The sequence below is a fragment of the Vanessa cardui genome, chromosome 28 (genome assembly GCF_905220365.1).
Source record: "Vanessa cardui chromosome 28, ilVanCard2.1, whole genome shotgun sequence".
In the NCBI taxonomy this organism is placed as follows: Eukaryota; Metazoa; Arthropoda; class Insecta; order Lepidoptera; family Nymphalidae; genus Vanessa; species Vanessa cardui.
In genome coordinates this window covers 5995130-6011817 of record NC_061150.1, presented here as the reverse complement: position 1 = coordinate 6011817, position 16688 = coordinate 5995130, and the positions used below count along the sequence as shown (strand labels likewise).

The following is a 16688-nucleotide window of genomic DNA, read 5'->3' as shown; positions in this document are numbered from 1 at the left end:
TTTTAGTCCCATATCGGGCGCCACTCCAAAACCAAATACTTGTACAGTAATAATAATCTGTCTTTATCTATATCGACAACATACAAACAAAACAATCATTAATAGATGTTGTGACGAGCATTTCTAATCAAATCTTTCAAGTAGTCTTATTAAGGCGAGTATTTGAATTAATATTTAACATTTTGCATAATTAAATAGGAACGTAAAATTAAAGTTTTATATATGTGGCATTGTGCACTTGCCTAGGAATTAAAAAAAAAAAAACAAAATTAATAAAATAGAAAATAGAGATGTGTACACTATAAAACACCCACAGCGCTAAGCGGTAATGAGTCTTCATTACCTTTTCATTACACGATGTCATAAGGACAGCTAACGTGAAAGTGTAGGCGTGGCTTATCGACCAATCAGATACGTGGAAATTATCTAATGATTACAAAACCAGCCAATGGGAGATTGGAAAATGTTATGTAAGTTTTTCTTTACTGTTATAGTTGTTTTAAGTGCGAAGGTGTGAACGTGACTTTTTTGTTATTTTTTTTTTAATCGGTTTGATAATTTGTTAGTATTTTTTTAAAAAACCAGTAAGAAAAGGACAATTAAAGTAAATATTATCAAAATTTATTGATAATAAGTTATCTTAAAGTATAATTTGGATCTGATTAAATTTAAGCAATAGCTTTATTAAATGATTTAAAAAATAAATTGTGTCACTCTCACTTTTTGTAAAGTGTAATTTGACGTTACTTTTGACAAGCTGATCGTACTCTTTGAAATTATTTTTCAATGATTTATAACATATTCGACGCAATTGTTTGTTTTTTTAAATTGTTAAAATAACAATTGTAAAAACATTTAAAACAATCTCCGAACACCTTTTATGTGATTTGCTACATATTTTTCTCGAGAATATAACTTTTTTAATTTTTTTTAGCTTATTTTGACATAGACTTTGTTACACAGCCGCCCTGTAAAATTTTCATATGATAATAATAACAAATTTCATAATTATAAAGTAATTGTAAACTGTTCTCACGTCGTACGTTCATAAAATAAAAGATTATCTCATTTTTATTAATTAATTAATCGCACTATAATTAAATTAACAATCTCTTTATATATAAAATAAATATGACAAATGGATAGACAGACGCAAGATCCCACACGCGATAGGATTTTAAAGTTAAAAATCAATCCTGTCCACAGATAAAATAACAATAGCGATTATAGACCTTATTCATATAATACATATTTCTTAATTGTGCAGACAGCTTCTTAGGATGTAAAAACTTGAGCACCGTTGTCGTAGGATAAATTAAAAAAGTATAAAATTTGGTAAAATTATTTCTGTTTTTTTTACAATGCGATAGATTTTGCGTCTGTGCCTCGGATCACATTTTCTTTATTATGAATTTTCGCTTCGGATTTTTAATTTATAAAATAAACATTCACAATTAAAAGCTATTTACTCAATGCTACAACTTGTTGCTAGAATTTACGAGAAACTATTCTTGTATTACTAATGACTTATATTAAATTTCAGCATAATTTATTATTATTTATATTATAGTAGGTATATAAGATAAATATACATTTTCAATTCAAAATCATCATCATCAATCAATATGATATATATATTTCATTTTTTTTCATTTAACAGTTATAAAATATTCCTTATTCAATAAGCTCTTAAAATAATTTATCATAAAATATATATAAATATAAAATATTAATTTTGATACGTCATTTAAATGTTATGTAAAAGAAGGTTCCTTGGGGACAAATTTAGCAAAACATAAAAGCTATATATCTCGTTTTCCAATAACAAATCTTTGGTTATTATGTTCGATAATCATATTCCTTAGTCTAATCTGTTTGTAATTTAAAAAAAAAAATGTGTCAAAAGTAACGTCACTTTAAATAACTATCTGTAGGTAAAATAAAAAATAATACATTTAAATATGGAACACACTAACTTGCTCTACGACCTCGACCCGGTGTGTGGATCGCAACAAAGCGCTTTAGCAGCGCTTCGACTGTTGAGGAGTTACAATCAGTTCGTCGTACCACCTGGTAAGTGTCAAATGTCATTTTTTTTCTTGTTTATGTCAAAAACTTAAAAATGGCATGGAATTATTCATACAGCCCACATTTTGAAATACGATGTCGAATATACTTATGGTCTATTTAATTTTACTTTTATAGAAAAAGGAATACAGATAAACAATATTAATTCTTATATTTCTGATAAAAAGTGTTGTACTTTAATATACTCCTTGTATATTTATTAAACATTTATTTCGTTTTTTACTACGTGTCAATAGATGTCGTTATACAATTAGCTTGATTTTCTAAATCACGCTATCCTTTGTCAAAGGAAAATATATAAGACTCGAAAGATCTGATAAATTTAAAATTATTCCCATCTTATATCAGCTAAATACTAATACAATTCCCAGTCGGCAGTCGATTCAGAAATTAGCCAGAACAAACAGACAAAAAATCTTCGTGGGTTAGTCATATATTTGTTTGTCACGTGTTACGCAGAAAAAGTATGCCTATTTGGCCAGTATTCCAAAAATAAAGTGTTTCTAACTTGAAAAATGATGAACTAACATACGAACTTTTAACTCCTTATTCGTTCCATTCGGTTTCGAATTTACAAAATTTCTTCCTTCCAATCCTACTCACCAAATTTCATGGCCCATTGAGCCCATGGCCTTTAATGGTTCACGCTCGGCAATCAATACCATCAGTCAGTCAGGAAAAATTATTTTATGTATAAGTATTTATTATATAAGATATTTTTATATTAAGATATTGATTGGTAAATCTTGAAAACAGACTTCTCAAATGAATCAGCACTTTAAATAAAAAATATACTAAAATATTATCAAGTAATGACGTTTAATACTTCCATACCGCCCTTTGTGAAGGTTAAAAAAAAAAGAATTATCAAAATCGATTAATAGTCGGTTACAACACGAATGACAAACGCCTTCGCTTTTAAATAAACTGCTAATTTAAAAAAAAAAACTATAATCTTGTTCATGGAAAAATAAATACAGCCCAAATGACATTAACACCTCATTTCACTCATTGTGAATGGTTAGTTTTGTTAATAAGAAAAAAAAAAACAAATGTCAATTATATTCAAAACTTTGAAACGATTTAGTCAAAGCAGACGCCAGGGGGACGTAATTGTACTTAATTTGCTCGACACTAACGACACGCGATGCCATTTTGATATAATGACAATTCTCTTAATAATTCAAACACAAAAACAAAAGAAAAAAGATCTTGTTTACCAGTTGTCGCGTCTTCACTTGCGTAGGGTATTGGTTGTCATGTGTCAGGCAAAAAGTAGCCCTGTCTTTCTATTACTCTTTCAAAATCAAAATCAAAATCAAAGTATACTTTTTTCAAGTGGGCTTTTACAAGCACTTTTGAATCGTCATTTAACAATTAAGTAAAGCTACCACCGGTTCGGAAAGTAGATTCTACCGAGAAGAACCGGCAAGAAACTCAGTAGTTACTCTTTTTCAACATTTAAAAAAATACAGTCATGTTAGTTAATACAATTACTAAATTAATATATCCTGCCTGGAAGTCAACAGGTATTAATTCCCCGCTTTTTTATCATCTAGAAAATCTTGTATCGAATAATACGCCCTTTTCACCAATGTATTTTTTATAAACGATTTGAATTTACGAGACGGCAAAGTTAAAAATGTCTGTGGAATTTTATTATAGAAATGGATACCTTGCCCCAAGAAAGATTTATTGACTTTGCGGAGTCGGAAACTTGGCGTTATAAGCTTATCCTTACTTCTAGTGCATATGCAATGGACAAATGGACAAACTACTGAACTTATTGCTGAAAAAAAATTATAATTGATATAAAGCATAGTTGCACTCCAAGACCTTCCGTGTCTTGTCTTGTCTCGATATAGACTTTTTTTTACACCAATACTGGAGGCCCGGAGCAAACCGGCCCTTGTCCTGAAAAAGCACAATACTTCAGAAGACCCTGAAAGGACCTCAGCGGTGCTTTTATCAGTGTGTAATTACTTAGCAGTTATCAATGTATAGTAAGACACAAATTAGATGTAGCATCCGAAAATTTACACAACCAATAGAAACAGCTCCCTATCGCGCCATTTGACGCTATTCGTCGCTATAGATTCTCGCGTCAGAGAAAGTAAGTAAAGCGACGTATCAAATTGACGAATATATTAGGTCATATGATATTACAAGTTATTACGTTTGTGCAAAGATCATATTCGCGTGAGAAATAAATATTGATAATTTGGGATAGCATACTCAATTCGGATGTGATCGGTTTTACGAATTTTGCCGACGCTACATCTACGTTGTGTCGTACTGTACCAAAGAAATTGTTAGAAGATGATCGTCCCTCGCGTTCTAACTATGTAATTTGCATACAAACCTTTTGTTTTATTAATTATCAAAGGTATTATGTACGTCTATCAGATATGTAGAGAAAGTTACTTACTCTATGTAAAAATTCTAATAATAACGCAAATCCATAGTGAATACAATAGATTAATCAAACTCTCGACCAATGGTATCGCGTCAATTTGCTGTCAAATTGTTATTTGGCTTTTCTCCTGTGTTATGGTTAAATAGAGTATAAATTGTATAGTACTCAAAGATTTAGATGTAGTTTTATTCTACTGTACTGATGAACCAAACGACTCTTTAGTAAACATAGCAAAAATGTCCTCCAAATAAATTATTTTTTAGAATTAACAACATTAAATGCTTAAAGATATATATATACAAATATGAACTAAAACTAGTTACTGTATAAATCTTGACCGCGTGGAATGGTGGCAAGAATGCTAGCAGCATTTAATATCGCTCTTTTTCTTTTAATAAATAAAAATAAATGTTTTAATGTTTGTCCTATGTTTGCAAACTTTTTTATGAAATAACAAACTTCAAATTTCACGGACCACGGACTTCAACCAAGGGCTTGCATATGCGACGCCGGTATTTATGGAATTAGTAGACTTTTTCTTTGAGGTTCCCAAGAGATACCAGTTAAGAAAATCCGCCGGTTCAAACTGGTACCAAAGATTGGTCATACGAGGCAGAAAATGCCTTAAAAATTGCCTTCGATTCACTGATTTATTGTAGACCCAAACATATTTTCAGTATAAAAGCACGTAGATCCTTATGACAAAGTTGTGACGGTTAGTTAGAAATACAGAAGAGAGACGCATTATGGGTTCAATTATAACGAATTTCGCTATATTGTATGTATTCAATAGACAATAAAATAAATCAACAATGTTTAAGAATAATTAAATTACAAGATCTGAAAGAGATAGGAAAGAATAGAAAGAGATGGAAATATCACCAGTTCTATACTTTAATGAGAAAAGAAATTCGTTCCAAAAAAAGTAAATTGAAAAGTATAGCAAATCTACAGTAATTAGTAATACGCAGAGGTCAATACGATGTTAGGGGGCGCGATCGTCGAGGTGAGTTATTACAGCCCTTTATCAAATAGGGTTGGCGATATTTCTCAAGTATGAATTTTTTTTTATGGTATAAGTTTGCGGACGAGGATATGGGCCACCTGATAGTAAGTGGTCACCATCACCCATAGACAATGACGCTGTAAGAAATATTAACTATTCCTTACATCGTCAATGCGCCACCAACCTTGAGAACTAAGATGTTATGTCCCTTGTACCTGTAGTTACACTTGCTCACTCACCCTTCAAACCGTAACACAACAATACTGAGTACTGTTATTTGGCGGTATAATAACTGATAAGTGGGTGGTACCTACCCAGACGGGCTTGCACAAAGACCTACCACCAAGAATGTCTAAATTTTTTGACAATTCAGCTATTATAATCTACTAAAAACCTGCCCCGGCTTCGCACGGGAAAAATACTGATACTAAATATACTACAGAATGTGTTTTTTTCAAATTCAAACTCAAATTGCTTTATTCAATATAGAAGCATTACACTTTCTTATTGATGGTCAAATTAAACACTACCACCGATTCGGAAAAATGAACACCCAATGACATCATATGAGAAACTTCTAAAATTATCTGTGATTGAGTAAACAAATTCAATGTCTTAGACATTTCCTGCCTCGCACAACCACTTTGTGGAATCAGCTTTCGCCGGCGGTTTTTCCGAACCGATACGACATGGGAACCTTCAAGAAAAGAGCGTACTCACTTCTTAAAGGCCGGCAACGCACCTGCAAGCCCTCTGGTGTTGCAGATGTCCATGGGAGGTGGTAGTCACTTTTCATCAGGTGAGCCTCCTGCTCGTTTGCCACCTATGTCATAAAAAAATAAAATAAAAAAAAATGATCAGTATGACGACCTCCGTGGTCAAATGGTGTGTACACCGTCGTAAATAAACAAATTCTATAGTATAATATTCAGTATTCAGTATTGCATCCGTGCTAAGATAAATATAAAACACTCAAATAAAGAGTCAAATTATAACAGTTATTAATTACGGGATATTTGCCATGTTTTTTATTTTTATTCGTTGAAGATATTTCGACATTATCTACGAATGCCTTGTTCACGAGACTGTAGTAAAAATAACCATGTTAATTTAAATTCTTACAGTCAATTTCACCCATAAAACGACCATCTCGTTTTATACGAGTATATCCAATCGCCAGCCCTGCCCATGTGTGAATATTCACACGATCACAGGTGAACGCTGTTCATCGAGGAGCTTAACCCCTACTGAACAATTTCCCTGTGTACATTGTGTAATATACCTATCAAATATTGAACAAATAAATCGCCAATATACAAACACAGCTAATAATATAATAATTTACTCAATTGTCTCTGAACGTTTAAACATAAGCAGAGTATTTGGGCCACGTGTTGTTAATTGGTCACCAGCGCCCATAGACATTGGCGCTGTTAGAAATATTAATTTCTTTCATTTCATACTTGGGCTAGCACAAAGCCCTACCGTCTAGGTAGGTACCACCCACTCATCAGTTATTCTTCAGCCAAATAACAGTAATCTTTATTGTTGTGTTCCGGTTTGAAGGGTGAGTGAGCCAGTGTAACTACAGGCACAAGGGACATAACATCTTAGTTCTCAAGGTTGGTGGCACATTGACGATGTAAGAATAGTTAATATTTCTTACAGCGTCATTGTCTATGGGTGATGGTGACCACTTACCATCAGGTGGCCCATATGCTCGTCCGCCAACCTATAACATAAAAAAAAAACTTTGGGAACTAAAATGTTATGTCCCTTGTGCCTGTAGTTACTAACTCATTATTGCTGCTTTGCAGAATATCTGATGACATTTTCCCCATTCCTGTGGTACGAGTTTAAAACCTCATATGAAAACTATCATAATAACGAGCAAAAAACGTTACGGGTCTAATAAGCCCGGTAACTAAAAATCGCTGTGATGTTGGTCGAATTTTATTTCTTCTTTGTACATGGTCGAGATGGCCCAGATGGTTAGAACGCGTACATCTTAACCGATGATTGCGGGTTCAAACCCAGGCGAGCACCGCTGATTCATGTGCTTAATTTGTCTTTATAATTCATGTCGTGCTCGGCGTTGAAGGAAAACATCGTGAGGAAACCTGCATGTGACAAATTTCATAGAAATTCTGCCACATGTGTATTCTACCAACCCGCATTGGAACATCGTGGTGGAATATGTTCCAAACCTTCTCCTCAAAGGGAGAGGGGGCCTTTAGCCGAGCAGTGGGAATTTACAGGCTGTTGTTGTTGTTGTTTGTACATGGTCAAGGAGACTCCGTATTCGCACGACAGATAAATCTATGTTCTTCTTTGCGTCAAGGGAGATACATACGAGGCGTTTTAGACCCCGCATCGAACGTGTTAAACGTGTACAAGTACAAATATTGTCGTGGACAATTAAGAGCGCGTACCGTTTAAGGGGTCGCCCGGTCGTGATCCACCGACCGCTGCTTTTATTATTTATACGTACAATTGCAAAAACAAGTGCCAATCACTATAAAATAACAAAATTTATAAGTTTATCCGTTTGTTTACACTTTGCTCTTTCTCTTCAAATGTGAATGTTTTATGTAAAAACTCGTTCAACCAGCGCAAAGTAAGAACGTGTAGGTACTTATTGAATAAAATTCAAAAAAAAAGGTAGTAGAATAACTTCCTTTGACTCCCAAAGTTCCTCGCCCCATTAATGTTGAATATTTGTTAATGTGTGTGTTTAGTCCACTTTGTAAATTTTTATGTAAATATATCGAGCGTAATAAAATTAAGTTGTGAATATTTTTGTGATCGTTCTCATTTGTTGTATTAATAATCATTTTATATGTTTATCTAATTATGTATATGTTATTGTATCGTTTTAGGGTTAACCCATAGAGGTTAACAGAGAGTCTACTACTATTGTGCCGTTAAAATTAATTTAAGCCTGCAATCTCGACCGCACCGTTCAATCTCCATCGTGTCTTCTCCATCTCACGTGACATTGGCGAAAATAATAGAAGATATATAGAATAATAGAAGATAGATAGAAGGCGTAATCTGTGCCCTCTTGGCGCAAAGAAAAGTCATTAAAAAAAAACTTTCCTTGAATGGTTTGAATATGGGAATGTTTCCCCTTTACATCCAATCACATTGAAACCATCGATATTGACTCCAAGCCTGTCCTCTGAAAAGAGAAGGCGTCCATTTGTAAGTCAAAGTCAATACAGGTCTATAGTCGAATCCAGTGGCGGATTTACGAATAGGCTAAGTAGGCTGGAGCCTAGGGGGCAGATTTAGAGGGGCGGCAAATTTAGCCCAAATCAAAATCAAAATCTTATAATTATTGTATACACACTACGTCCGTAATCCGTATACTTGTCACTACATAGCCGGTTCTGACAGAAATATCACCCAGTTTATAATCATACTAATAACGGGAAAAGGCCGATGTAATGAGGACGATAGAACACAAATCATAAATGTTGCAATTTCGGAAAAAATGTTATAAATGTGATTGTGAACTAAACTAGCGTATTGAATATCAAGTCAACGGGGGCGGCAAAAATTTAATAGCCTACTAGCGGCAAATTTGTAAATCCGCCACTGGTTTATAGGCATACCTAACGCCTAAATTGGGTAAATATGGGATTCGAGCTTGTGTTTTAAGTTGAGCTAGTATATAATATAAACAAGTTAGAATTAATAAAACACATATAGTTATTGAAGACACTTCTCAACGTGAATGTACACGGTTAGGGGATTGCACACCTGCTGGTGATGTTACGCGTAATTACATACTATAACAACCGACGAACATCATTAAAATCGATCTATGCAAATACAAAGAAAAATGCCGGAACGAAAAGTAGTGTTTATTTACAAGGTACTGTTTATTCTGTGAGATTTCACTTCGTAACTCACTCGTGAATTGGCTACTGACATGTAGTGATGCACCATTTTGATATACATATATCATATTATGCAATGTCACATGTAACATTTTAAACTCACGTTCTGCGATGAGATTCGAGATTCTTGTTATAAAATAAACCATTTAAACCATTTATTTTGCTACACACATACATTACATAGATTAGACAGGAAAAAAAATTAAATTTAAAGAACACAGTGTAGGTAGTAAGGGGTCATCATTCATCTCAGTATAAGCTGTGCACAGCACTGATTTTCAGATGGCCCCTGACTATTGGGTAAACATAAACACATGCGCGCACACGAAAATAAATAAATGAAATTATAGGAACAAAAACTAAAACTAAAAGGTCCTTATACTAAAAAAAAAGAAACATCACACAAAAAGAAAAACATCACTAGGAACTTAGAGATAAGATAGACAGACAGACAGACTTAGACATAAGACATTAAAATTGAATATGATTAACGCTAAGTCTATGAGGTAGTATGACTAACACTATATTTGGAGTTTGTTAAATAGGCCTTCTGTTTATTCAGTGAGATTTAAAAGAGAAGAACTGATACTAAATATACTACAGAATTTGTTTATTTACGACACCACTTTAGAAACCTCTAAACTGATCAGTATCTTACTATATTTTCCATGTATTATATACTATAATATATAACATAATATTTGACTTGTTTTTAAAATCCATTTTATATTGTTTAGTAGAAGTTAAGGAACCCAGTAAAAGTCGTGTTTTTTTTATTTTCTAGTACATATTTGCCGAAAAATATCATATTAAAAATTTCATATTTAAATAGCACGCAAAAACGCTACTTGGACAATATGGCGCTGCAGTGGGGTCGGTGACGTCCCTTTCCTGTATCTTAATCTGTGGTACATATAGTAGAAAAGCAAAATTTACAAGAAAGGGACTTCATAATAAGCCCGGCCAATCAGGAACGTTTTGTGTCACGTGATAAACGTTTGAAAAAATTCATTTTTAATTATGGATTTTTGAATAAATTAAGTATTATTTCCAACTTTCGTTAGTAAATAACCATTTTTAAACTCATAATATACACTGATTACAATAATTCACAATTTATTTTTCGCATTGTCAAATAGCCTATTATGATTACTTACATTAAAACTATTTCTGGTGGTAGGGCGTTGTTCAAGCCCCTTTGGGTAGGTACCACCCACTTATCAGACATTTTACCGCCAAATAGTACACAGTATTGTTGTGTTCCAGTCTAAGAGTAGGTTAGTAACTAAAGGAATAAGGGACATAACATCTTAGTTCCCAAGGTTAGTGGCGCTTTGACGATGTAATAAATGGTTAATATTCCCTACAGCGCCATTGTCTATGAATTTATGTCTTTAAGGCTTCATACACTATAAATGATAAGCTTTAGGAGTTACTTCTCGATGATAACGCAGTGACTCCAAGTTTTATGAACCGATTATTAGCCAATGCGGAGTCTCCTAGTTCTTTGAACCGATTATAGCCAATGCGGAAAGTCTCCAAGTTCTATGAACCGTTTACTAACCAATGCGGGGAGTCTCCAAGTTCTATGAACCGATTATTAGCCAATGCGGAGTCTCCTAGTTCTTTGAACCGATTATTTTAAGCCAATGAAAAGAGTCTCCAAGTTCTATGAACCTATTATTAACTAATACGGAGAGTGTCCAAGTTCTATGAATCAATTATTAGCCAATGCGGAAAGTCTCCAAGTTCTTTGGACCGATAATTAACCAATCAGAAGAGTCTACTAGTTGCTAGTACGATTAACAGCCAATGACGGCGGTTGAAACTGAACTTGTTTATACTTACACTAATGTCTAAATTCTTCCACAGATGGACGCGGCGTGGTACCTCTGTTGGCGACCATACCACCGCCGTGTTTGCCATCATACTGCCAGCATCTACCGTTATGCTCACCACGTAAATATATTAATCTTTATATATTTTTACATATCATAATAAATAACAAAATACCTACAGTAATTGTTTTTAATTAATATTTGTATATATTTAAGCAATAAATGTAATTGATTGTAACGTAAATAAGTAATTTCTCTTAAAAAAAATCACAATAAAAGCAAAAAAAAGGCCTCCTCTCCCATTAAGGAGAGGGTTTGGAACATATTTCAAACACGCTGTTCCAATGCAGGTTGGTGGAATACACATGTGGCAGAATTTCGATGAAATTAGACGCATGCAGATTTCCATACGATGTTTTCCTTCACCGCCGAGCACGAGATGAATTATAAACACAAATTAAGCACATATATATAGTGGTGCTTGTCTGGGTTTGAACCCGAAATCATCGGTTAAGATGCACGCGTTGTAACCATTGAGCCATCTCAGCTCTTAAAAAAATGACATTATAATATATTATTTATAATTTTCTAGTATCAACATCAAATGTGTCCTCGACGTTATGTGATATGGAATCACGGAGACGAGGTGAAAAGAGGCCGATACCAGCTGAACTCAAGGACGAGAAGTATTTCGAGAGGCGCAGACGAAACAACCAAGCCGCTAAGAAGTCCAGGGATGCCAGACGGATGAGAGAGGATCAGGTTAAACCTTATATACAGACAGATACAGCGCTACCCGCCCCGGCTTCGCACGGGTGCAATACTGATACTAAATACTGGGACCGTCGTTACTTCTGATTTTCCACAACACAAGTGCTTTAGCTTTAAGTTGATATAGATTATTTGTAAAATTTTGTGTACTCTATGGAGTGACGTAGTCCAAGAAAGGACCAAGCTCCTAAAATTAAAGAAAAAAAAAGTGCTTTAGCTACTTACATTGGGATCAGAGTAAATGTGATGTTGTCTCATATTTATTTATTTATTTAAATATACTACAGAACTTGTTTATTCACGACAACACATTAGTAACATATAAAATGATCAGCGTTTCTCTACTATATTGTCCGCGTATTATACTTATACAAAAACCTTCCTCTCGCATAACTCTATCTATTAAAAGAAACCGCATCAAAATCCGTTGCGTAATTTGAAAGATCTAAGCATACATAGGGACAGACAGCGGTGAGCGACTTTGTTTTATACTGTGTAATGAAAATTATGATTACTTACATTAAAACTACATTTGGTGGTAGCGCTTTGTGCTAGCCCGTCTGGATAGGTACCACCCACTCATCAGTTATTCCACCGCCAAACAACAGTATTCAGTATTGGTGTGTTCCGGTTTGAAGGGTGCAGGAAGCACATTGATGACATAAGAAATGGTTAAAGTTACTATTCACATACAATATGCAGAGATGGCCCAGTGGTTAGAACGCGTGCATCTTAACCGATGATTGCGGGTTCAAACCCAGGCAAGCACCGCTGATTCATGTGCTTAATTTGTCTTTATAATTCATCTCGTGCTCAGCGGTGAAGGAAAACATCGTGAGGAAACCTGCATGTGACAAATTTCATAGAAATTCTGCCACATGTGTATTCCACCAACCCGCATTGGAGCAGCATGGTGGAATATGTTCCAAAAACCTTCTCCTCAAAGGGAGAGGAGGCCTTTAGGCCAGCAGTGGGAATTTACAGGCTGTTGTTGTTGTATGCATTTAATTAATTTGACAAAAAAGACCCGCTGAGTTTCTTTCGCCGGTTCCTCTCAGGTCAAGGTGTTCCTTTTTCCGAACCGGTGGTAGTCTTTCATTTGACCACCAATAAGAAAGTGTAATGCTTCTACATTGAATAAAGTTATTTGAGTTTGAATTTCCTTTGTAATAATAATAGTAATAAATCATTTGTTTCAGATTATATGTCTATTTTGTTAGTAACAATTAGCTTATTTTAGTGTTCGATAAATAATACTAAAGAAGAGAACAAAAAAAACAAACATAAATTAAGCTTAATGCGGACTGGTGTCGTTTGTTTCATAAAGTAAAGGAAAGCAACAGCCTGTAAATTTCCCACTGCTGGGCTAAACCTCCCATTAAGGAGACGGTTTGAAACATATTCCACCACGCTGTTCCAATGCGAACCATTCATCCAAAAGTGAACCATTTTTGAGTTATCTCGTTTTTTAGCTTTTTAGAGACAAATATCCAGTGTTTATTCGTTTTTATAAACCAGAAAAAGAAAATAGATTTTAATTGATATTTTCTAAATACATTTTTGAACTTGCATTTGTGATAAATTTTGAAAAAATCTCAAAAACGTCATAACTCAAAAATGGTTCAATTTTGGATGATATATATGGGGTTTAAAATTATTGCAAATAGTCACCCCTATCACCCCTACGTCGAATTACCAATAACCCTGTATATTGTTGGCTGGGTTTGAACCCGAAATCTTCGGTTAAGATGTACGCCTTCAACCACTGGGCCATCTCAGGTCTTCTTTGTTTTATAATCAGAGTGATTACAATTTAAATAAACATTAATTTCAGATCGCGTGGCGAGCTTGCTTACTCGAACAAGAGAACGCATCATTAAGGGCTCATATAAATGCACTAAGACAGGAAACGATAACTCTGCGCGCGCTACTCGCGGCCAGGGATGAAACGACGATGCCTTCGTCCACTACCAAAGATTAATTTATAATCTATGGTCAACGTGACATTGACAATTTTGACATTTGACGTAAGCTTGAATAGGCTATTTGACAACGCGAAAAATAAAGTGTCAATTATTGTAATCAGTGTATATTATGAGTTTTAAAATGGTTATTTATTAACGAAAATTGAAAATAATACTTAATTTATTCAAAAATCCATAAATAAAAATGCTATTTTTCAAACGTTTGTCACGTGACACAAAACGCTCCTGATTTGCCGGGCTTATGATGAAGTCACTTTCTTGTAAACCTTGCTTTTCTACTATATGTACCACAGATTAAAATACAAGAAAGTGACGTCACCGACCCTATTGCAGTGCCATATTGTCCAAGCAGCGTTTTGGGGCGTTATTTAAAAATGGAATTTTCAATATGATATTTTTCGGCAAATATGTAAGTACTAGAAATAAAAAAAACAACTTCTACTGGGTTCCTTAACTTGTACTAAATAATATAAAATGGATTTTAAAAACCAGTCAAATAGCCTATTGAGTGTGTTTGTTATCGGAACTTTGGAAGTGAAATTAAAGTAAATTTAAGTAGTTAAGTGCAATAGTGTTGTATTATATATAAAGATATATTGATGAAGGACTATTTGCAGTGCATAAAGTAGCTGAGTTGTTAGCAAATCCCTTGTAATATGTTAATCTAAGGTTTATCTATCTCTTAAAGCATCTTGTAAGTACGAGCGTCAAGAATAGTAGTGTACGCCGATAGTAATATGTCTCGGAAGAGCCTTCGAAAATGAATCTTAATCCATCGCTTTTTATTTATTTACCAATTAGGAATATGTAAGACATGTTATAATTGAATAAAGCAACGCCATCTACCGTCGAATAGCGGACAATGAAGACAGTTTTCGCTTTCGGATTTGAAAACTAGTTAAAATAGACGATCACTCAATTTGACAATACAACTGGGCCTGACGATGCCTGCCTGACAAAACAATTGACACGACAAGGTCAGGCAGGAAGACTTCATAGCTGGTTCTGAGTGTGGTATTCTTATTTAACTCTTATATGGGTAACCCGCAGGCGCACATTGTATTACTAAAACTACATACTCCTCCCTATACATATATTAAAGATAACTCAAAGGCTTTACTGAAGAATGGCTGGTCTTTTAAACTGAATATGAGATATATTGTATAGGTTTTACAACAGTTCTTCAGAGGAAAAAGTTTTACAGTGCGTCAAATATCTGGCAAAAGTCTTTATGCGCTATTCCACCCAATCCCATAATATTATAGGAGAAAAGCCAAATAATCATTTGACAGCAAATTGACGCGATACCATTGGTCGAGAGCTTGATTAATCTATGATATTCACTATGGATGTGCGAAAAAATTTGAACATTGACGTAACTATTATTGGAAGTAATATGAATATTGAAAGTTAAATTAAAATGGAAATAAGTGGTTATGTGCAATTGTGTTGTATTATAAATAAAGACATATTAATCATAAACTCTTAGTAGTGCACAAAAAACTTGAGTTATTAGCAAAACGCAAATGCAAATATTTTTAAGTATATCCATTTGAATTGGCTATAGATTAATTTGAATCTAAATAGAGTGCTATTAGTACTATACTCTTTGATTTAATACCATTGTTTTGTTTTTTTTTCAAGTCCATTTCCATTTAATTAGTATTCTACTAGAGATTTTAAAAAATATATATATAAATGATCATTCATTAAAACAATTATGAATTACATTCATCCAATGATATTCTAATAAACAGATATGTTATACCCATACTAAACAACAGAAAAAAGTGTGCCTCGCCGGGGACCGTTTATTTTACATTTCGTTACAAGTAAAAAGTATAGGTTGATAAAAACAATAAGTAAAAGGGATAACTAGATGTTTTAATTACGCAAAACGTATTACTACGTGATTATGATGTATTATAACGTATTACTACGTAAATCGACTAAAGGCAAACGTCCCAATTAGGACGTTTTCTAGTCTTCACTTTTTGCGCGTTAATAACATATCTGTTTACTAGAAAACCATTGCATTCATCTTAAATAACCGTACAAAAACATTAGCAGTATTATTATGTATATAAGACTAGATTAGATTTCATAAGATAGGATTAATACATTTCAAAATTATGCACATATTATTAAAAAAATCTTTGTTATCTTATGTGATATTATGTAAAAATCCGTCCATTTTGTTATTAAAAAAATATCAATTTCAATTTGTTTTTTATTTTTATATATAAATGGTTAAGATCAAATAGAATAAAGGGGTGCTTTTCGCGTGCTACATTTATGTAGGTAGTTAAGGGCTAGACGGACAATTATTGGGCGCGCAACACTCAAAAATATTTAATATATTTTAATGTTTAAGGAGGATGCACTCTGGTGTAAAAGTCAGGTGTAAATAAAACTTGTACTTGTACAGAATTTAAATAATTAGCTTTGTTACACACGTAGATTTACAACTTTAGCGTTAAATTCCAATGTTGCCAGAAGCGCTTATAACTAATTGCGACACAGTGTTTAATTAATAAAAGAAACAACATAGATATCCATATTAACTGATGTTAAACATAAGAATATATGCACATGAATTAATTGATCAGGTTTTTATTTTTACAGCAAAATTAATCACTAATTATATGGAATAATTCAGTGCCAAATTTCCAATAAAAA

At 33.6% G+C, this 16688-nt stretch overlaps 1 protein-coding gene across 1 annotated transcript; it reads left to right on the top strand.

The window, feature by feature from the left end:
* The first annotated feature begins 1961 nt into the window (after nucleotides 1–1961).
* On the top strand, nucleotides 1962–14102 carry LOC124541502 (transcription factor ces-2-like). Its single transcript, XM_047119418.1, has 4 exons — nucleotides 1962–2073; nucleotides 11288–11374; nucleotides 11846–12015; nucleotides 13859–14102. The coding sequence occupies exons 1-4, from the start codon at nucleotides 1962–1964 to the stop codon at nucleotides 14003–14005; spliced, it is 516 nt and encodes a 171-aa protein (XP_046975374.1). The 3' UTR covers nucleotides 14006–14102.
* Nucleotides 14103–16688: the final 2586 nt, after the last annotated feature.